A 23,753-nucleotide genomic window follows, 5' to 3' on the forward strand; every position below is an offset into this window, starting at 1 on the left:
AAGCCGTCAATTTTTTGCTGTTCATAATTTTTTCAGCCGTCAAAGATCACTTAAAAAAATAATTCCCAACACGTTTTCTAATCCACCACAGTTTCCTTTAAAATTATGAAATACTTAAGGGCAAAATTGACCCCTTCCTTTATATTATGATATACCTGTAATGTATTGTTGGTTATTTCCCACAGCACCATTCCACCGTTGTATGTTAACACTTACCCTTGTTAAAGTCTTTTTAAAGATGTCATATGGTATAATAGGTTTTCTTTGTTCTTTTTGGTGACAGAGATATGTAGCTTATTAAATATTTAGTTTGACATTGCGAACGAGGGAAGTTTTCCAAATGGAGAATGAAGTCATTTCGCTAACATCTTGAATGGCAAGCGAGTCTTCTTTTTCAGTTTCGCTGACGTTTAAAACGGTTGAAATGTCGAAAGGAAGATAATTTTACTTAAGCTTAAAACGGTTGTCCAGGCGTAACTGTGGGAAAAGGTAAGAAATCACCATTAACATTATTTAACACATAATCCTACCAGTGGTTTTGTTAGATCTTCTTACTGATTAGAAAAAAACAATATTAACTTGGATTAAATCAATGCTAAGTCACTGAATAAAGTGTTAACATAGATAGCAATGCAGACTTAGTTTACGAGGAGTTCTTGATATGATACAGCGAAGCAGAGGGATCCGAAGTATCTCTGATTTGGTTGAGTAATTTTCGACCACTGAGCAGCAATATGACCGATCCTCAACCACTTTTGCTTGTTTGCTCGATCGATCTTGAAAAATTACCTTTAAAGTGGTCCTTAAAGAAACACCTGCTGAGAATTAACTTGGCCCCATTGCTGAACAGACATAAACTATGCACAGTTAGATTAATTGGCCGAAGATTATGTTAAATTACAATCACAAAACAGTTTTGAAACAATTTATATCAATAGCATGATCATCTCTTCGCGACATCCTCATTTCTCTTCTTTCCTAACAGCTCACGAATACTACGATGATACTTTAAATGAACGATGACAGGCTACAAATTTGGCTTCCTCCTAACTGCGTTATTATACTTTTTTGCTGGAGCCTCCATCACAACAGGTACCTTCTAAAAACCTAAAAACCCAGAACCTGTATGTTAAAATTTTCGCACAACTGCAAAATGTTTGCTCTATTATCTAAATGAATCAAGTCATGTCTTGGTTTAAGGTAAAAATGATAATTCAACAACAGCAGTGGCTCGACAGTTCATTCTTCCACCAAGGATCCATCAGATCAGTCCGTTTGCCGGCACCATATCAGCTACTGACCCCTCAGTTCTGGCCTTCCATGGGATTCCGGAGACAAGTTCTGAGATACCTTCACAGCAGATTGAGAATCAAATTGCACATTTGAACGAACTTACACAACAGCTTCGTGGTATGCCACAGTCTCCTTCCATTACACAAGTAGGCAAAGGCCTACCGATAGCGCTTTCTAGGTATGCTGCACAGATAGAGAAAGGAGCGTCTGAAAATGGTGTTAGCCGTCCATTAGGAGTTGAGCCAAGCTATTTTAGAAATATAGCGGGAAACCCATTGACTGGACCCAATGGATTAACAAAAGAAGTCCTTTCAGATCTGATGTTTGGAAATCTTAAAAGCCTTGCATCGGTGGGAGGATTAACAACTGCTAATAGTCCTGCGGAAGACAATGGATTGTCGCCTCAAATGACTGGAAACTCTGAATTGAGTGGATTTAACAGTCCCTTGCTTGAAGAAAAGTTGGCAAAACACAATCTGGAAAATCAGGCCTTGGCCTACCCCTCCCGCCAAATGAAAGTATGGATTTTAATGAACCACCGAACAGTGAGCTCGAGAATATACACCAGACCCCGCATCTCCGATCGAGACATCACGCCAAAAGCAAAAGGAAAAGAAAGATAATAAGTCTGATGTTGTCACAAAATTGCTACTCTCTTTATTGGTTGATAAATTAAAAGACATATACGAAATTGATAAAATGAACAGCTCACAGCGTAAGACGTTGAAACTGGATTCGTCGACGGTAGGAAAAATCGAGAACACTCTGAAGGAACACGGCCATCCGTCTGACCACAACAAACTTAGTTCTGGAAAAGATGTAAATAAGGAGGCCAAAACAACTGAAAACTTCGAAACTAATCTCTCGTTCCCACTAACCTTCTCTGATACTAAAGGGACTCAGTTATCACTTGTAGATTCCCCGAAGAATGACAAAGATGACACTTCTTTACTTGATGTCGACACGAAAAACATCGAGAATATTATCAAAGGTATTGAAAATGGGGGTGAAAAGTCTAATGAAACTGAAAGCATCAGAATTGATTCGGGTAACAGTCCTCAAGAAATCTCCCAAAAGACAACTAAAACTCTTTCACCAGACATAAACCACCTTCAAACGGGATCTACGTCCGAGTTTCATCGTGTTAAAATGGAACCTATAGGTGAACTTGGAAAAACTGCGAACATACCGAGTATTTCTGATTATCACCCAACTTTAGAGGTTTCCGAGGCAAACCCTCCGTCTGAACAAATGTTTGAAGTACATACTGACAAAGCAACAATATCAACGTTACCTACGTTTTCCATCTCCAGTCTATTAAATCAGGAAATACCTGGAACTGTCAAAGGAAGTAACCGAGTCTTAAATGTGGTAAAGGAAAACGAGTCCGGGAGTCTTACTGGTTCTAACTCAGCAACAGTGCCTGTCACTACTACAGAAACTGAAGAACATAAAGGTATAACTACAAGTGCCAGTGAAAGTGACGCCGCTAATTACCTTGAGGCTTCTAGAGTTCTGGGTGCTGTTTTCAATAAAGTGAAGGATCCTCTGGCTAGGAAAAGCGTTGAAGTCGCTATCAAAGCAATGTTGAAATTAATGAAGTCAGAAAACAGCTATTCTAAAAAGGAATCAGTTCCATCGTCCAAAAGCTCGTCAATACTTCAGGAAAAAGTAAAAAAACTGATGAAAACTATCCATGAACTTTCTAAAATGGTTCATGTTGAAGATGATTCTCCGCATGGAAAGCACAAAAAGTACTCCCGTGTAAAGCATAAGCTTTTTCATAAGCGATTTTCACAGAAACGAACAATCCATCACAGGACACGGGTGGGAATGCACCATCTTAAGAGAAAACATCAATGGAATAATTAAGAGTTTTGTCACATTAATTATACCAACTCTAGGAAATAGAGTTAATAATCCGAATAACTGATACTATAATACAAGCAAATATGATATTTATAATAACAGTTTCGGTGACGTTTGAAATCTGATGTACTTAAGTCGAATGGAAGATAACTATATTGCGGGTCCCCAGACCAAACATTTTCTGGTTCTTTGCCACCTTAGTACTTCTTTTAGGATTCATTTGGACCTTAATAAAGATAACTTACCAAGCTAAACGAAACTCATGTTATAAGTAGCTCTGAAATTCGTTTACTCTTATTAAATTATAGAATTACGGGAAACCATTCTATCAAAGTACAGTTAGATGTGGAGGGTTGTGTTTCTTTGAATTTGGTTTGAGTACTAAATTGTAAAGAGGCATAGTTTTCTCATTTACGAGTTATCAGGCTTCTCACCTGGGAGCAGATCGGCAAAAACCTAGCTCTAACGGCTATCATATATCATGATTGTTCCTTGATTCCAGCTGTCACTCACTACACAGAAGCATTTAGGATTGTTGGTTAGGATTGTAGAGGTAAGAACGAGAAATGGAAAACCTCAAAAAACCTGGCCGGTTAGCTCTGGCATATCCTACGATCAGATGTTCGTTTTACGGCGGAGCACAATAGAAGAAGGCAGAGAGGGAGAAGAAAAAGAAAGACGTGTAGAACCGCGAGGGTTGACGGTTGAGCCCCACCCGCCAACTATTGCGCTGCTACAGTATTGTGTCTCTATGCATATGATATAGTCAAAGTTTCGGTCAACAGCCGAATTCTTTAGTTTTGGTTGCACTGTTACAATTTAAGCCATCATCTTTGACATAACCACACACCCTGCCCACAAACGAAAAGGAAAAATAAGGTTGTAAGATGTGACTTAAGTTAACAATTAGTAACGTTAGGATTAAATAATGTCGCGTTCTGGGGAAAAAAGGTTTCTTCCTTCAAATGCACCTCTTCCCTAGCGGTATAAGTGATTTAAGGAAACCGTCAGGGAAAGACAATGCATTGCTGCGAGGCAACGGCCTAACGACGATAATGAACAGAAACATTCCTTCAACGTAGCCTCTTGCTACAGAGACCTGAGCGAACTCTGGCAATACAGGTGGGGATAAAACTAGTCTAAACAACCCCTCTAGTTGACTAAATTTTAACTAAACAATTTTTGATTAAATTTCAGACAAATCAATATGTTACTGTATATCTACCATACGAATAAGGAAAAAGGAAGAAAGCTCATTCTCCTTTCGTGTTTTCGCTTCGCTTCATCTTTATTACAGAAACCGATGAAGCAGGTTGCTCATCGAAGCGTCTAGTATGCAATTTCAATGTTTTGCTTGAGTTGATACCAACTTGAGCCAAACTTATTACTTAGAAGCGCCAATGAGGGAAAATCTTTTTTCTTAACATATTCTCATAGATGTTGGTCTCTCGAGAAAGATGATAATTTTAACGCTGAATGCTCTGTTTTACCGTCTAGTAAGTTTCTTTTGAGTAAAACTCGAGCTCAAAGGAAGAGATTTCACCAGAATGGTCTGCTTTAATCGATGATACTCTGGATACAGAAAGAAAACAAATATCAGACAAATATTTAGCAACACTGAAAAGTGGAAATGACAGTTTCTAACCTCGTGAAGTAAAACCAGTGGTAGATAAGGAACTGAGCCTAATTCATGCATAAGTAATGCAGTATATCTTACATCATTTTGGTTGAGAGGGAAAAACCATCATTATTTCACGACAATAGACATTAAGATAGTTATAATCATCATGATTTGTCCTTTTGACGCTGTTTAGAATTTCTCGGAAGGATCTCTGATGTGAGGGAAGTGGATAACATGTAGTAGGGTGTTTCACTATTCCCTGGATCGAAATTAAGGTAATATCTCCCGGATGACATTTTCGGTAGATCGTAGAAAATTTTTTAAGAAAGAGCCCGGCGTAATGCATTTTTCGTTAGAAAATTCACGACTTCTCCATTGAACTTATCCGTAACATTTAATGAAATAGTAGGTTTCCTTTGCTATTTAAACGAAACTTTATAATCTTAATCACCTTTTTGGACAAATATAACGGTAAACTTTTCCTGATTGACCGAACGTATCAACGAGATATATTGTAGAGCTCCTTTAACTACTTCTGTTAATAAACAAAACAACAATTGCTAATTTGCATTTCATTTTATTTTTGCAGTCAACTATTACGATGAGGGTGATTTTGACAGCGGTCGTTTTGATTGGGGTTTATTGTGAGCTTTCAAATGGTAATATTCTGCTGTTTGTCTGTGCTATCTTGCAAGTAATGATAATACTTAAACGTACATTAATGCAAGTTAATCACTGTTACTTTGCAGGACTTCATAAGGATAAGAAAGAAAAGGGAGACAAGCTCGTTAGTTTTTTTCGGGACAACAATGGGAGTGTACTTTTGCAGGAAAGTTCTGATGCAAACAGAGATGGGGGGAGACTCAACATGTCACATGTGATTAACTCCACAAAAGAGGGAAAATCTGAGGGCAGGAAATTGTCAACAACCAAGAGCCTCACGGGAGAGGAGGAAACTAAGCAAGGATACAATAATCATTTGCTAGTTATAAAAAAAGTTGTCGGAAAGAAGGAAAATAAAACTGGAAATGAGATTAATGACACCAGCTCTAAGCCTAAAGAACAAAAAACCCATTATTATGACAGTAGCCAAGATAAAAAGAAACAAAAAGCTAAATTTCGCCAGCTTCTATGTGCGCTTTTTAATGTTTCAAATGAAAGTGAGGCTTGTAAAAACAAGCACCATTCTAAGAAGGCAATGATATGGCCAACGAGAATGATACCGTGGTTAAAGAGAGTACTTCTGAGTAAGCTGAGTCGAGGATCATACAATCAAATGCCATTTCTAGATGACACGAACAGTCCTAGCGAGTCATTTTTTGGAGGAGGTATTCAGAATGGCTTATCCGACAACTGGGATAATGATCCACTTCTGAATATACGTAGGAAGCAACATCATGGTTTGAAAATGGTTCCCTTGCTGAAGTCGTTAAAGGCAAAGCTGTATGGCCATGGAACGCCTGGTAATTTTGGTAGCCTCAACGAGGCATTGAATGGTGAAGGACTTAATGGATTTGGCCCAATGCCAACCCAAGGCAGCTCGAAGCTGATTCATCAAATACTTGGCCAGGCTATTGGAAGTTCCGACAGGAATTCTGTTTTAAACGAGATGATGCAAGAGTTTCTTCTTGCCAACAACCGGGAAGAGACGGAAGGCAATGAAGCATTTTCAGACTTGGCCGATAGAAATAGCTTCTCGCAACTTAACAACGGTCTTCAGAGCTCTTCACTTCTTCCAGAGCCCAGCTTACAGCTACAAGGCAACATGAGAACACCTTTGGCGTCGGAGCAACCTATTCATGCCCAAATGTTGGACAATGGTGCTCTTGCACCGATGTCCAATCAACCAATTGGTAATTCTCCTTTGAAAGGTGCATCTTTCCTAGGAGGTCGTTCTCCTATAGGAAGATCTCCTATGGTTGGAAACCACTTGACATTTCCCTCGATGATCAGGCCACTGGGCCCTCCAACATCAAGAAGTTCTGAATTTCAGAGTTCTGTGTTGGAAGCTCCTCAGAGAGAAGGTTCTCTCCTTCAAAGAGCCGGTGGATTCGACACTCCAATATCGTCTTCAGTGCTACAACGCACTTCAAACCCCACTCAGCGTATGTATATGGAAAATGAAAGGGAAGAGCAAGGTATTTCTAGTCAGGGAGATGATTTTGTAGAACGGAATGAAGCCAATGAAAGGCATTTACCATTGCGTCAATCAGTGGGTAATAATTTGGTAATGGAAGAAATAAGCGACAATCAGGCGAGAGGAGGAAATCTTCCAATGCAAACAAACCCAGATTTAGATCGTATGTTGAAGCTTCAATCTACTTTTAGGTCACCAGAAAGTTCTTCCATGTCAAGGGTTGCTCGACTTGAACTCGATTCAAATCTTGAACATGGGTTACAGCTACCGGTTGGCTCAATGGGTATGCCCTCTATCTTATCTAAGGACGAAGATTCCATAAACTTTAACGATTTAAATAATGATCGATCCCTTGCATTTAGAAGAGGAAAAGTTTTAAAAGGAGGGAAAAATTTGGTTCCCTCATCAAAGAAAGCGCAAATGTCACAAAACAATAAACCTAATATCAAGAAGAGCAGGGGATAAAAGCGGCATCCACTCCGCTAATTAATTTCCTCTGGTGCATGACTGTTCAGCTGGTAAAAGCATTCGATCATGAACCTTCATTTGGAGCTTGCTTTTTTTCAAAATAAGAGAATCTAACAGTGAGCAGGAAACCAAGCTAGAGTCTCTGCTAAAAATAAGAGTTTAGTCGACGAGGGTCAGGTTATTTGAGAGCCTAGGAGTATTACGGGTGGTATAGGTCTGACTGTAAATTGATAGCACGGCACGTAAACAAGTACTGTCAAAATCTTTCAAAAAGCGGGCAGACATCATTCATGAACTGATCAGTAAGGAGGTGTATACATGTTATACAAACCTTGAAGAAATTGAACAATACGTAATGAAAATATCGGCAAACCACATTAGCCAAAAACAAATAGGAAAAATAATATTGTATCATATGGGCAACTGTCAGTTATCTTGCTATTTTCTATCAGTTATGGATTGAAAAAATAAAGATAAAAAGTATATCTGTGGTTATTGTCTGTATTTGCGAATATTAATATATGATTGAATAAAACAAAAGAACATTTTCCTTGACCTTGCGCAAAATTGGAAAATGTGAGTTGTAAAGGATTGCCTCATGATCATCATCATTTTCATTTATGATGACCTTCCTTAATCACATCAAGAATACTTTTCTATAGTGTACAAAAGAGTTATGACGTGCCCCTTTTCCACTTAATAGACAAAAAGATATCCCTTAATGATCATACTTATGTTAAAAAATTTCTTTTCATGAGGATTTCCTTTCGGAAACTTTCAAGAATAAGTTATTTGTAAGGGTTCAGCAAAATAACTTTGCAGCCTAACAAAGATCGTTGCTTTTCCTTGTTATTCATTTTCAACATTTAACTACAAAACTTGATCTAGTGAAATTTTTCAGGGATGACCTCTCAGTAAGGTGATGTTGTGTTATAGGGAATCTTTTCCTCTTATTTTCAAAGGGGTGGGCTCTGGACAGGGCAGTTCGGACTTGCCTTGAGGAGAGGGCATTACTGTTTCTTCGTGGGCCAGTTACAAACAAAAGCATTATGGCGCTCTGGAAGGGGTTCAAGACTGCAAGGTAGTTTAGGAAACTGGAACTTGCGCTTGTAGTCTTTCGTGATCAATGAGAAATAAAATTTTTCTCCATCCTTTTTTGAGGATAGCACATACCTTTAAGCTTCACACTTTAAAACACATTAAAAGGCAACAGCCACTGTCTCTATTGCTGCAATGCCTCTGAGGCATGGTTCATTCTTGGGTATCATAAGGTTGACAAACAATGCTAGTTGCTACCTGTATTTTCTTCCTATCTCGGAGAAATGCTATATTTGAAGGTCATTTTTATCATTTGGCAAATGGAGATATGATCACTATTGAGCCACTTTAAGGTCTGACTTTTGTTTAAGTTTATATCCTCTTTGTCCGGATGGCAAGAGCGATGACAATCTAAAACACGTAGTTAGTCATCGGCTGGTACCTGTCATATTCGCCAGGATAAAAAAGACTTAATTGTGTTAATTTTACTATTTTTAACATTGCAGTTTTCTTTTCATTCACACATCCCACTCCCTACGATATTCGACCATTGTGTCTGGGCATTCAATTAAATGGCTTGCCTTTTTCCTTTATTTATCTTGGTCGATAATCGCTCTGAAGAGCTAATATCGTTGTTTACTATTCAACCAATAAATTATAACTGCAAATGCAGTCCTAAACTAAGGGAATATCCATAGTTTTTTCTGGAATCGAAGGCGTCGGATTAAAGTCAGTGCCCTTTCTTGCCTGTTCAAAACACATGCAGTCTCCCGGGTCGAACCTCTTCAAACTGGATAGTTAATAGCAAAACACCAGCCAGTAAGATCATGTATTGCAGGGAAAAATCACTGATCCTCAAAAGAAATAAATATTTATCACTTCATTCCCTTTACATGTTTAGATCATGGAAATAGAATGCATTTCACATCGCAAAAACTAGGACTGAGAATCTCGAGAAAGATTCGTTCCTTTAGACAAACAATTGAGCCCATTCATGGCATCAAAATGAGGTAAGATAAGAAGAGAACGCCTTTTAAAAGTAATGACTAGAAATACTCTTCAGTTACTCCAAGTTTTTAGGTCAGGATTCTGACATTTTCGGGTACTTAGAACATCGTTTACTGTAAGATGGGGTAACAATGAAAGCCTTATGGTTTTTTTCATGATTGCCCAAATGTGATAATAATTAAACAGCAATCGCGGTGAAGACACAACAAGATCACACAGTTTCCCGTAGTTTAGTTTTTCTCTGTGAGCCAATTATAGCAAGGTCTGACGGAACAATGTGACACATGTTTGACGCTGTTCTTAAAGCAGGTGGCAGACGAATTTTGAATTACTGTGATCCAAAGCCGAGTCCAACCATCTCCTATAGAATCCATATCTTTCATAGTTATTTGTAGTCTGGAGTCTGTTGCTTATCTGTCTGACTTTATTTTTTTCTCTCAAGAGTGAGACAAAGGCTTGCGGTGAGCCTGTTTGTTTTTGTTTTCCTGAAGGGATTCCTGTTGGCCTCAGCAGGTAAATTTATGTATTGTCTATCATTAGTCTCATTTTTTGAATGAACTGTCGGTAAAATGATTAAACGTATATCAGAATTGTAACACCTCTATGAGTTTAAAGGACTTCATTCAATGTCAAGCAGTCCTCGTCAAAATAGCCTGTTGCAATCCTTTTAAGTCAAGTTTACTCCAAAAGAAATTCACATCAACACGCATAGTCGATCATGCAACAATTGACCTCGAATTATGCAACTTCAATTTTTTGCATTCCGCACAATGGTTTATCATAAAAGTTTGGTAACTCAGGGACCACTAAAAATTTAAAGTTATCTTTTTTTAAAAAACCTTCAGATGACAAGCAACCGATACCTTCCTTTTCGTCTGCTAACAATGAATTGCAAAGAAGAGATGTCTCCACTGCCTTAAAAAAAAGTGAGAAACCGAAACAAGGAAGGAAGATCCATCCCTATGTAGGAGGGCATACCCACGATAAAAGAGGATTAACAAAAAGATGGCTCCCTTTTGAGCAGAAAGCGAGAAAGCTCTCGGTCGTTACCACGAGTAGTTTGGTGGAGGAGAACACGACAAACAAAAAGGAAAACAATACACGAAACAATGAGCATTCCAGAAACGCATCAAGTACTACCACATCTTCTCAAGCAACACACCAGACTGCTGATTATGGAATTTTGGGAATTTCTGAAGACGAGGATAGTGCGAAGTGGGCACTAGACGAAATGAGAAAAGTAGCTGAAAACAAAACGAATAGCCATGATAAGGAAATCAAACAAAATGTTTCAACTGTGGCAAGCACATTAAGAATAATCTCATCTAAAAATCAGTCACAGTATGTCAACCGTCCCGTTAAGATTATACTTATCAATTCAGGAGGAAATATGTCAAATGCCTTGACCCAGACGAAGAACTTGAATAAGAGTAACAGGAATCAAGATAATGCAAATCTGTTCAAAAATTTAAAACCAGATAAAGCGGATGCGGAGCCAATTTCCATGAAGGTGAATACGTCTTCATCAAAGTTGGAAAAGACGGGTAAAGACACAGTTGGGGTTTATAAAATAAAATCACCGCTTATAGTAATTCCCGAAAGCATACTGCAACAAGCGGATCCAGACTTCAAACAAAATAAAACGGCAAGTAGTTCCTCACCACCGTCATCCACAGCTCAAAAAATTAAAACAAGTATACATAATGACACAACTTTCATCAAAACAGTGCTGCGAAAAGACTCTGGGGCGAATCAGACTAAAGCATTAGACAATACAACGACAAATTTAACTGGACCTCAAAAAGTTAAAGGAAAGATACAAAACGTCTCGGTTTCAGAAACAGTACTACATCTCTCTGAACTCGGATCTAAGGAAAATAACACCTCAGGTAATGCGACACCCATGGAGGAGCAAAATAGTCGACCACCAAGTCTTAGCGGCATGGAGCCAGTCGGTTCATCGCAAAAATCAAATCAGTCACAAAACAATGAAGAGCTTGCGTTATATCCAAAAGCACCTTCACTTGAAGTGAATATCTCAAGCTTAAGAAAAGGACAGTCCTTCGACTTTCAGATTCCCAGCACGATACCATTAAAGAGCTCTGATCAGAGTAATCATATTCACATTGAGCCAGATGATACACTGAATTCGTCTGAATATTTACCAAAAGACATAGAAAGTAACTCAAGCAACAGCAACTTTTTGAATGACACTCTTAATAAGGTCTTGCTGGAAGAGCTAGTACGAACAGAGAAATCTAACAAGCTTCTGCAAAAGTTCAATTCAGATATCCTAGCTTCCAAGGCGAAACTATTATTCGACAAAGTTAACTTGGGAAGCGAGGTCAATGATCAAACATTTCGAGAGGAATCATCAGCTGATCGAACTTTCTCGGAAAATATCTTGGAACCTTACTCAAACGAAGCTTTATTAACCCGAAGGCTCAATAACTTACAGGGGAGACAAAGACAGACGGAAGTTCAACAAGACGAAAGTTTAGCGAAAGCACTGAATTCTTCTTCAGTCTCTTCGATCATTTTTAGTGCAAACCGGGCTCTTTTTGATACTGATCAAGAAGTTTTCTCGAAGAAGAGCTCCCAGGGTAGACTAAAAGGAGCAAAAAGAGATAAGGACCACAGACACAAGCGGAGTTATTTTTGGCACCGTCTAACCAAGCATCAAGGTACCAACAGATTGGGTTCAAACGCAGATTATCTTAGAGGAAACCCCGCGTCAAGAAGAAATAAAAAGCAACGTAAGGCAACTGCACGGCAGGTTATCAATCTTGGGAACCATTTTCTATGGTTTGGTGGTCAGAGTTCGGCTGATGCAAACGGTTTTCCTCGCCACAACACAGCAACAGAAAACAATGCATTTAGTGTCAATAATTATATTTCAAACTTTCTTAGTTCAGCCAAAGACAAGAAGGCACCTAGCGCAACCAAAGGCTATAGGGCCTTACAGAGTGCTCTGACATCTATGGAGTCCAACCAAGATAGTCAGGCGGACACTTACAATTTGGACTCAATGTACACAGAGCCTGTTGAAAAACAATGGGAAGCCTCAGATAGTCAAAAAGCCACAGCGAATGAGTTTATTCAGGATGGTACTGGAAAAGCAGTATACCAAAGTATGGTCGATAAATCGAATGAAACAAAAACTCAAGTAAGCTCAAACTCAGTATCGGATATGCAAAGCAACAACGAGTTCATTGATCACGGGGCCCCGATAAAAGAGAATAGAACTAATCGTGAACACACAGAACCCGAATTCGCACAACAGATCAATGAAAACAGCACTTCTGCAATTAATAACACGTCCAGGCTGATCAATTCCGATCAAAAGAGTGTAAATGAAGGAAATATAACCATCCTCCAAAATCTAACAGATTCCACGGGTCATTTGGGCGAAACAAATTCCGCTGCGCCTGGTGGAGGTATCCAACTTTCAGAGCAAAGTATGACTACTGTCCAGTCTAAGATGAGGGATTCCCCTAAACTACCAAATGTGACGGCTGATTCAGAAAAAGCAATCAAACAACAGCCGTCTGCTATAATAAAGAAGATAAGTACGAACTCTCAGGAACCGGAGACATATCATGTTATAGTAAATGATGCAGGTAAAAAGATCACAAACGCAAATGGTCATGTCACAGTCATCATTTCAGGCCCAACTGCAACTCAGGCCTCCATGCCTGATGAAAACACTTTGTTAATACCACAAACTAGCCCATCTCAGTTTTTACGAGAAAATGACTTTTTACCTACCAATGATCGGGAACGTCTTAACATCAGTCATTCAGCCATTCACGCCGTGAATAAAACCTCCGTTGATGAAAACAAAGGGAACGGAACACGTGCTAACAAACAGATAGCGCCCTTGTCACTTCTTCAAGAAGACATTGCACCTGCCTTAAAAATATCTGAAGAGATAGAAGAACATCTAAAACACTCCTCAGCTGATAGTGCATTAAGTACATCTCAGAAAGAAGAGAATGAGCTTCCGAAACAAACCACTGATGCCCATGTCCTAATGGATGAAAAAGATAATTTTACTTCCAATAACCGAGAGGAATCCACGCATAATGGTCATCATTTTTTTAAGGTTGGACAGGACCTAACTAGTAATATTGGTGACCTTCAAATGGAAGAGGTTTCCCGTCCAGACCTACAAGAAGCACAACAAAAGGTGCAAGAGAAGCTTGCGGAAGATTCTGCCGGAGGATTCCTATTAGGAGGGGATCAGTTTGCGGCAGAGCAAGCCCAAGACGTACCTACCTTGAATATCGTATTAAATCCAATGCAACGAATTGACGGATCTCTTTCAGTCGGTGGAAAGGTAATACCAATTGGCTCAGCCAAAGAGGGATACTCAAAGGAAATTTTAGGTGCAAATGAGCAAGGAAAACAAAAGCTAGATTGTCATGCTGATACAAAAAATGAGAAGGCTGGAAGAACCATGTTGACATGTCAAAAAAAGCATGATCTTGCTAATTTTCTTCCAGCCTTTCAAGGTATTGATTATTCTGGAAACTTAAAAGCGGCGGGTAGCCCCGGTTTGCAGCTGGATCAGGCGATGAATGTCTTAAACGATCAAGTAAAAACAACTATTAACAAGGAAATGAAAACAGAAAGCAAAGATATCGAGGATGTGCTAAAAGATATGACAATGCCGAGCAGTACTCTGATGGATACTGAAGAAGCTTATTCTCAAGAGGAACCTCCTGAACATTCCTCCTTGATGGACACAGACGAGACGTTTACCTCTCACCCAGGTTTTGTGAGACAAACTTCATGGAAAAATAATCGTCATTACCACCAAAAAATTCAACCATTCGGTTTCTTTCATGGATTTGGTTTATCTCATCATCTCGGATTTCGCCATCATCTTGGAATTCCCAACAGGCGCCACTTCTGGGGATACAACCGCCATCCACACCCTTTTGTGGTAATGGCCCATAAAGACAGCGATGAAGGCTTCTGGGATTACCAGCACAATATCTTCATTCCACGTGGCTTTAGCCATTTTAGCCAGATGACGACGATGACGATGACGACGATGAAGGGAGTAGAAGTAAAGAAAGCAAAACATTGGGTTCCATGGTCTCGACATGGTCACAGGAGAGGAACCTGGTTAATGGCTCATCCACCTTTTCATTCTCGTCACCACACTTTCCCACCATTCAGTATGCCTGTCAGGGAGCAAAATTTGGCTCATTTTCGCTTGCCAACTATTTTCAGTCGATCAGGTCCTTGGCGGCCTTTGCATTCACGTATGACAGTCCCTCAATCCCAAAAAGAAGAGAAGGGCTCGAAAAGAACAGCTGTGGTGCACAAGACAATAAGAGGCGATAGAGACTTGTGCAGACCAATCATCGGGGGGCCATCGCCACCACTGAAAGGCGAATGGGAGTACTTAGGAAAGGTTCTTTCTAGTTGTCCTTGTAGGTTGATGGACACAGAGTGGTGAAAATATATGCTTAATGCATTGTTGTTTTATTGTGTACGGCACAGCATAGAACAATAAGTCCACTGGAGTTTCTTTCAAGTTTACTAATGATATCAGATGATTTATTTGTTAAGCCATTTTCCTTAGGCATCTTTTGAGGGAATTAACTTCAGGGTTACCTTACTATTTGTTGTCACGCTGGTTATATATTTGAGCGAGACCTTTTTGACATGCAAGACTCACATAAATTTATCTTGCACGCACCGATGTGAATCATATTGACTTATGAAACCACGTAGTCAGTTTTAACATCAAAGATGAGTGATTTCCCCCCTTAAAAAAAGAAAACATATCTTATTATCTCATCAACTATTTACAGATTTTTAGCATAGATGCAATAACTAAATTGACGAGGCTGTTACCAACAGCAAACAAATATTTACGAAATCCATGCTATGATGTTCAATACCCTTACCGCTAGAACTATTAAAGAACTCTAGGTTACTTGAGTGCGTAGTCAAAACTATAACGAAAGTTTCGAACGTGATTGGTTGTCACCAGCCCGATTCGCGCACTAGTAGGACAGTGTGCGCGTCATGCTTGTAATTGAACAGTGTAGTTGGACAGTGAACGCGTATGTATGTATTATACAATATCCATTGTGTGTGCTGAAATTAATTGTTGACAGGACTTTGTGTCGTATAATTCTGTCTATAATTATACTCGTAATTAACAAATTACACTCCCACTTCGCGGCGGTCAAATTTTTTTTATGACTCGTATGGTTACAGACCGAACTGAACACTACTCAGTCCTGTTAGATCAATACTTATACAATGTGTCAATTATATCGCACACTGCTTTCCTTCCTTCTTTCCCCTCTTTTCTTATTTTGATTGGCGGAGGGCGTACAAAGGAAATTTGCCATTACGGGACTTGGTAACACACGAAAAAAAAAATCTCCTTAGAAACGACTCTAAGAAAAGTTACGAGTGTACGTCATGATCAGCAGTACGTCATAATCCAAAGTCGCACGAAGAATTTTCTGAATCATCGGCACCAGGCAATGTATTGAATTTTATAATGCTTATCGCATCCACCATGTCTATCATGTCATCTACCATACATATCTACCATATCGTTACACTGTTTGCATGTCATTTATGGAAGACATTCGCACCTATTTTTAAATCTTGAGTTCAATCTAATGAATTGTGAGCCTCATTAGTCCAGAACCATTTATAAACGCAGTTTCCCAATAAAGTATATCCTTGACCAAGTCAAGGAAGTGCATAATGCATCACTTACACTTAAAATACCAGGATAAATACCTATTGTGCAAATTTCCATGGTCGCAAAAATGTTTACCAAACGTATGGGGGATGCTTGTTTCATGAATCAACTTTAATAAGCTAGCTACTTGTGCGAAGGTTCTATTCAGATCAGAATTACACTACCAAAGCTTGAATATGAGGCAACCAATATGTCCGCGTGTAACGGAAATGATCTTTGTAATTCCAATGGTGTGCTTAGAAGCAGCGTTCGACTAAAGTCCGAGTACCATCGGGGAATTGTCGATAATGACAATTCTTCGCCTTAAGGGGCTTTGTGAGGAAACTGGTGGATTCTGGCACAAACTACAGGGGATCGATAAGTGCCCTCTAGGTGGCTCGCCGTCCACTTTCTCCGGTCCTTAAGAGATTTAGGGAGTTATTTCCTTAATTTTTCAGGGTTACACCGTTTGGTTGTTTTGGAATCGAAAGCTTGCCCGTAAGTGATAAAATCCAAAACGAATAGTGATCCTAACACTCTACGAAGGGCGCTCAAGTGAGCAAGATATTATTCTAGCCCTTTCTGGATTCTCGTTACGTTAGCAGTTATTTACTTGGGTTAACGTTACTTCCGAAATATTCCAAAACTTAATTGCCGGAATTTCATCTCCCGATGTGAACAACAGTTAATCTTGCCAAGAAGGTACAAGGCTATCAAATCAATCTACAAGGTCGTTCTTCGTTTTTGAATTTGTACGTCGAAGAGTACACTGTGTGAAGTTGTTTCAGTCAGCTGCAAAGGTAAGAGCTTTGTAAAACTAATTGCAGGGCACAAAAAACAAACAAACATACACACGTACGCGGTTAAATGGTTACTGAACAATTTAACTCATGAGCGAAACCATTTTCGTTGTACTAATCATAATCTTTTATTACGAAACTTTCATCACATTATTTCTGCATATTTCTATTTATAGATGAAAAGTAATAAATTAGACTATATACAGTAAAATGAAAGATATCTAGAAATAAAAATATATACAAAAACTATATCAAGAGTAGATAAAAATCTGCAATTGAAACACAAGAAGAATTAAGTAGAAAAGCTACTAAAAATGCTTCGCTAAAAATTCACAATGTCAGGTGTATTTCTAATGGCTTCATCTGGGCTGTTCCAATTCTTCAGAGAGTGATAACACGCTCTCTGTTTATCCTAGTTTTTGGTTGCAAGGGGTAGTCTAAGCATGTCTCTATTTCTTGTGTTATAATTATGAACGTCTCTGTTTGCTAGTAGCTCCACTGAGTGATCCATAAGGCCATTAATACGTGTTTAAACATATAAACAGCAATGATGAAATCTACGTTGTTCTTAGTTGAGCCACTTTAAAGTTACAAAGGCATCAGTAGCTGACGATTGAAGTGGCATGTTTAGGAAAATTTTCACGGCCTTGTTCTGCAGAATCTGCAGGTGATTCATAAGAGACACATTGCTTTTGCCATCCCAAACTAAATTAGCGTAATCAAAAACTGGTAAAATGAGACTGTTAAAGAATAGGTTGCGAGCGTTTAAGGTTAAGAGATGTTTGATCCTGTGTAAAAGACCGAGCCGTTGATTAACTTTAGTAATTACATACTCTACATGATCTGACTATGTGAGGTCTGAGGCCAACAAAACCCCTCAATATTTAAACCTAATTCCGCGATCTAACCCACATTCAAAAATAGACAGAGACAATGAGGAAATATTAAACAATTTTCTATTTCTTCCGATCCACATGGATTTGGTTTTAGAAAGGTTGAAAGTAAGTCTATTCGCTTTTATCCACAACGCTACGTTGTAGAGATTTGCGTTGAACTTGCTCTCCAGCTCGCGGGGTTCTTTTGCGAAGCGGTAAAGAACCGTATCGTCAGCGTACAATGATATCTCAGAGTGTTGAATAGCAGCAGGTAGCTCGTTGACATACACAAGGAAAAATAAGGGTCCCAAGATGCTTCCTTATGGAACCCCGAAAGTAACGGGAAGGGCTTCGAATAATTCACTATTACAGGAGGTTTGCTGATTCCGATTACTCAGATACGAAGAAAACCACTCCAAAGACCGGGGGAGACTCCAACTGATGACAATTTGGACATCAAGATCCCATGATCAACTGTATCGAACGCCTTTGTAAGCAGAAATACAGCACCATGAATCTTCTCTTTTTTCATACTTAATAAGACTTCATCGGCAAAGCCAGACAATACAGTAGCGGTTGAACGTTTAGAAAAAAACCAAAACTGCTTGTTTGAAAGTAAATTATTTGAATCAAGGTATTCGTACAGCTGGGTGTGGATTACCCTTTCTTAGATCTTACTGAGAGTGGTTAGAATTGAAATCGGGCAATAATTTGTTGTATTTGTTCGGTCTCCTGATTTGAATAAAGATGTCACTTTAGAGCACTTCCATATCCCCGGAAACTTCCTTGTGCGTATGGACAGATTTATAAACTTCGTGATGGAATAAGTAATTGACTGGGCGCTACGTATACACTTCAAAAGCTTTGCGCTTATATTGTCCAATCCAATTGCTTTATTTGCCTAGAGACCGAGTAACTGCTTATGAACAACCGCTTCGTTTTAAAGTTTTTCTCTGCTCCGTTTTAAGTTTTCCTCCGCAATATTTCTGTTCTGTTTAGAACCATAAGATAGCATAGTGTTGCTACCCCCCGTCCTTCTCTCTAATAATGTACGAAATGCTTATTAGGTGCTAAATACTGTTAATTTACAAAACTGCAGGTAAAGCTACATAGGACATTTGCAAAGAAGCCTCAGTTCATGACTATGGAAGCCTACAGCGGTTGGTAATTCGGGCATGGTGACCTTTCGTTAAACCGAGGCCCACATTACATCATCTCATTGTGTCTGACTGAGATCAAACATGGCCAACATAACGGGCGAAAAAAGGATTTACTGATGAGCCGGCGAATGTCGCCACCTCGGGTAAGGACAGTGCAAGCTAGTGACCTAAATTTCTCTTTCACTTACTGGTTGGTGATAACGGTAAATTACAGGCAGAGCACGACACACCGATCGGCTTTCTGTTTTATTTGTTTTAAATAAATGAAGCAAGAGAATGCTTTGCTAGTTAATTATATAATTTTGGGATGATGTGACTTTTAGCAAGAAGATATCAATAGCTCTGATTTTTCTTTAGTAATAAATTCCACTGTATTGTTTCGCGACATCCAAAGACACAAGAGAAATATTTTTAAAAAATACTCTAGAGAGAGATCATAATATCGTAGTCGACGTCTGCAGAGACAAATAACTGTATCTTAATTTTAAAAAAGCGAGATAAAGCCATATTTTCTTGACGCACCTAGCCCAGGACCCTTGAAAGGAAGAAATTTTGTTTTATCGCAATGAAAATGAATTCAGACAATCCAATAGAGGAGAATGGAACAGGTTAAAGTTTACAGTGGAGCGATTCTTGTGTCAAACACCTGCCAATTCTATACATGGATGGCTTCGAATGTCGAGGTTATTTTCAGGTCAAAGTCATTTTTACCGTTTCTCTTGACATTGATTAACGCCAAAACTTCTTTCTTGAGTAATTGTCTTAAAATACGTTTTCTGTTTTGTCTTGTGCAGTCTTAACCTTTGATAGACAACACACACAAATGTAACCAAAGGGTATAAGAGTAAACACCGACATGGAAACATTGTCACTCATTCTTGTGATTTTTCTACCACAAATTTGTGCTTCCCATTCAGGTAAGGGTCGAAGTGTTTATTATTTGATCAAAGCGTAGGATTTATATATAAGGCCTTAATTCAATAACTATAAATTGCGAAACGAAACAGGCTGTTTATCCTTAATTTGTATAATTAGTCACTGGTAAAATAAATGCTTGTTTTTCGCAACTCGAACTGGTTCACTGAATCATATCTAAGTCTGCTGTTTTATGTGTTCTCGTAATTGTCCTATTTAAAGGCAAAAATAAAAAAAAACTTCTCCATAACTACGGCCATACAATCATGTATGCAGAGAAAAAAATTAAGTCAAAGGAAGTCCAAGCGAAATTCGTCTATCGCCTATGAATACGTTATTTTCCCTATTGGTTTTGGTTGAGAACAATGACATCAGTGCTTCGGATTATAGCAGTGAAAGCATAGTTGATTGAACTTTGTTATTTTTTTCAAGGCCATGCTAAGACCAAACAAAGTGATAGGAAAAGAAACTTCCTGGCAGACGCTATGCGTGAGATGGAATCTGGCGGAAAAACTTCGAATCATGCATCTTCTGTAAGAAGGGTTCCAAACGTTATCAGGGTGGTAATGAGGCCAGAAGTTCCACCAAGTCGCCGCCGCCATCACCGACATCGACACGGACAATTTGATGGCCTGAAGTCCGTTTTGAGATTAGCTGAGGGGATAAACAAACTGTCTAATCAGCAAAATGAAAACCACAAAAATAAGTCAACTCAGATACTTAATGCTGAGAATACAATACAGGACAGAGTGCGATTGCTTGAAAGAGTCAATGAACAGCTGGAAAAAACTTCAAAATTGCACGATCATAAACAAAAGCTTAAAAAAGTCGACACACGAGGTAACATTACTCTAAAAGGTGACGAAGAAGTCATGGTGACGGATTCTTTTCCATTATTTCCGGAATTGAGGAGCATTGTTGAGCATGGAAAGCCATTCAACCCGGATGTGACCAGAGCCGCTTTCGCAAGAGCGAAGCAAATTGTTTGGGATAGCGTTGGGCAAGACCCACTCACCTCTGCAGATGTAGGGCACCTTAATAACACGAAATTGACAAATGCTGTGGCTTTGCTGGAAATGGCTGTCAGAGAAGCTGAGAAAATGGAACGAAATAAAACAAAACCTGTTGATCAAGAAGCAAATCACCGGGTCATCAGCCCTAAATTCCCCGAAACCAAACCTAAAGTTAACCAGTCAAAACATGATGACGCGCAATTAAAGATACTCAGACAACTCCTTCTTGAGGAACTTAAGCAGACGAATTTAACAAACGATGGAGCTGGCCACGTCCTCATCAGTGATATCCCATTTCAGAAAATGAGAAATCAACAACAAAGCAGATTGACTCAAAAACCTTCGTCATCGCCAGGAGACTCTTACTCGAATTCCAAAGTCAACCCGAGCAATAAAAATCAACTTAGCGGAACTCCAACTCTTTTGGAAAACTACACTTCATTTATAACTAACATACTCAAAGCTGCCCATCTGAGCGCTTTAAAGAACATTAAGGGAGATTCGAGCAGCACACCTGTCAAATCAAACTCAAATGTAAGGTTGGCCAGTGAATCCCAAACTCAACAACCAGTTACTAACAAACAAGGCACATTAATATCAACTACAGGACAGAAGTTAAACACACCGAAAGAGCAACAGCAAGAACATCAGCTCTCCTTCGCTAACGCAGCACAGGAGCAAAAACAACAACAAAAACAACAACAAAACATTCAACCTGTTAATTTGCCAAAAGAACGCCTTGATGCAAGGAAAGCCTTTGGTACGGCTCAAAAGTTGGTGAAAGCCATGTTAGCGAGACAAGAGCTTTATAGAGCAGAAACTGACTTCTTTAACAAGATTCATGAGATGTTGAATAAAAGTTCAAAATACCCATTGAACACAGGCCTAGAAAACGATGCAAAAGAGTCGAGGATCTCTGGCCAGCCCACGGTTGCTAGTCCTTTACAATCCCCTATAAGCCAGTCTCCAATAAATACTGCAAGTAGCCCATCTCTTGGCGGCGAAGATAAGAAGAAACAGCCATCAGAGTCTCAGGAAAAGTTTGATGAAGCAGCGCATCTTGAAGAGAAGGTAGCGGCTCAACAGGATCTGATGTACGATGCGTTGGTGAAAGGTCATACGATTGGAACTGTTAAAGGCGGGGGCGATGGACCATTTGATGAAGAAGGTACCATTCGTGAAAATACAGGACAAGATGGATTAGATGACTCCTACAACACGGAAGATTATGGTGATTTTAAGGACAGCGACGAAGAAGCCGAAAAAAAGTTCTATCACGACCACAATCAAGATAGTTTTGAGGCAAAAGGCATGGAGGACACCATGTTAGGTGTTCGCGATAAAATAATCCAACTGATTCCAGAACATGCGTCAGTTACAGACTCGAGCGGTATTGACACAACATCGTCTCAGACAGGAAACATGCGCAGCGAAAAGAACTTCAATTATACATTCGGTGAAAGTGGAGTCAGCTCGGGTGATCATAATACCAGGGAAAACGACAAGACAAGGCGCAGTAAACATATTCACAGGAAACGAAAACTCCCAGGAAAATTATGAAAACCCTATCGATATGCACTCTTTGTCGACTAGAGGAATGTTTCCAGGCAACAGAGGGCGCTTTTTGCGCGCCTTTTTCTACAAACAGAATAATGTAAAGGATTCATATATTCATAGATTAAAACATTGTCGACGACCCTATATTGCTTTTTAAGGCAGGGAAGAATGAAACTAACATGCACTAAAGTTTAAAGAATGCATTACTCGGATCAGAAAATTTCCAGTCAACTGGCGATTAGAACATGTCCTTGCATAGGTTTGACTTTACAAGAAATTTAATCACGTTATCTGTAAGCCAAAGAGAAGGAAGTAATTCTTGAATTGATCAGAAGTCTGGTCCAAGGGCACGAGATGAGTCAAAACATGATTTTTAATAAGATAACAGAACAATTAAAAGTACTGCTTTTCACTCTAAAATAGGCCGGATCATGTTATGACTTAATGTCATATTAGATCTAATTAAAATCACAATGCAGATGTCCAAACAGCATAAATAATGCATTATGTATTTCTCGTAATTCAAAACAACAACAATAACCACCACAACAAAAATCTATTCACCTTCGCAATTAAAATACATATATGACTGCCCTTCCCGAGAAATAGCGAAGTCAATCGAGGCAGGAGGGAAATAAAGATTAAAATAAGTACTTCAATAACAAGTTTGACTGAGCAAAGGAAATAACTAAGAGAGCATGCATATACACCAACAACGAAAACAATAGGACAAATTTTAGAGAGGCCAAAATTACTGCCAAACCAAGCATCAAATAGACCTTTTTGTCCGAGTGAATCTCACCATTAGAGCACTTTGAAAAAGTCTTATGGTTTAGTGTTAGGTTTATGACCCTAAATAAAAAAAATATTTTTTACTCATAATTAAATTGAATGAAACATTTCAACTAGAAACAACTTTATGTATGTTTTGGCCGTTGAAAATCTCAGCTTTAGATGCTCATCAATAATCGGATTATATGAAATGAAACACGAAATTAATGCGCACATATTTGCCATAACTCGGGGGAATGTACATCAGACAGAAAAATGATTTTTCCATGACAACATAGTTCTAGACTTCCACCCAAGATCTCACAAGCGTTACCTGCTTTCTAAACACCTCTTTTCACCCCGACATGAAAATGTTCCTTGGACGTTTGTGTCAAGACACGCAAATTGGGGTGAAAGCCGAAGAAATAGTAGGTTACAAAATTATTCCCTCGTCATGAGCTTAAGGCGTACATTTTTAAAAGTAGTTGTACGTGTTTTGTTTTAGCT

General features: G+C 39.0%; 3 protein-coding genes across 5 annotated transcripts; all 3 read left to right on the forward strand.

The window, feature by feature from the left end:
• Positions 1–992: 992 nt before the first annotated feature.
• Positions 993–7,873, forward strand: LOC131787086 (uncharacterized). Of its 2 annotated transcripts, none has more exons than XM_059104158.2 (4): positions 993–1,092; positions 4,977–5,058; positions 5,373–5,442; positions 5,533–7,873. In XM_059104158.2, the coding sequence occupies exons 3-4, from the start codon at positions 5,385–5,387 to the stop codon at positions 7,383–7,385; spliced, it is 1,911 nt and encodes a 636-aa protein (XP_058960141.1). In that variant the 5' UTR covers positions 993–1,092; positions 4,977–5,058; positions 5,373–5,384; the 3' UTR covers positions 7,386–7,873. The 2 variants fall into 2 exon arrangements, with proteins under 2 accessions (XP_058960141.1, XP_066029876.1); XM_066173779.1 differs by lacking the exon at positions 993–1,092 and having other exon boundaries at positions 4,918–5,058; positions 5,533–6,921; positions 7,112–7,365.
• Positions 7,874–9,328: 1,455 nt separating this feature from the next.
• Positions 9,329–15,623, forward strand: LOC131787038 (uncharacterized protein MAL13P1.304-like). Its single transcript, XM_059104109.2, has 3 exons — positions 9,329–9,436; positions 9,877–9,947; positions 10,280–15,623. The coding sequence occupies exons 1-3, from the start codon at positions 9,342–9,344 to the stop codon at positions 14,902–14,904; spliced, it is 4,791 nt and encodes a 1,596-aa protein (XP_058960092.2). The 5' UTR covers positions 9,329–9,341; the 3' UTR covers positions 14,905–15,623.
• Positions 15,624–19,058: 3,435 nt separating this feature from the next.
• On the forward strand, positions 19,059–23,395 carry LOC131787111 (uncharacterized). Of its 2 annotated transcripts, XM_059104202.2 has the most exons (3): positions 19,059–19,133; positions 19,785–19,907; positions 20,338–23,395. In XM_059104202.2, exons 2-3 carry the CDS (start codon positions 19,847–19,849, stop codon positions 22,476–22,478), a joined length of 2,202 nt encoding a protein of 733 aa, XP_058960185.2. In that variant the 5' UTR covers positions 19,059–19,133; positions 19,785–19,846; the 3' UTR covers positions 22,479–23,395. The 2 variants fall into 2 exon arrangements, with proteins under 2 accessions (XP_058960185.2, XP_066029484.1); XM_066173387.1 differs by lacking the exon at positions 19,059–19,133 and having other exon boundaries at positions 19,726–19,907.
• Positions 23,396–23,753: the final 358 nt, after the last annotated feature.

This window comes from Pocillopora verrucosa, chromosome 10 (assembly GCF_036669915.1).
Source record: "Pocillopora verrucosa isolate sample1 chromosome 10, ASM3666991v2, whole genome shotgun sequence".
Lineage (NCBI taxonomy): Eukaryota > Metazoa > Cnidaria > Anthozoa > Scleractinia > Pocilloporidae > Pocillopora > Pocillopora verrucosa.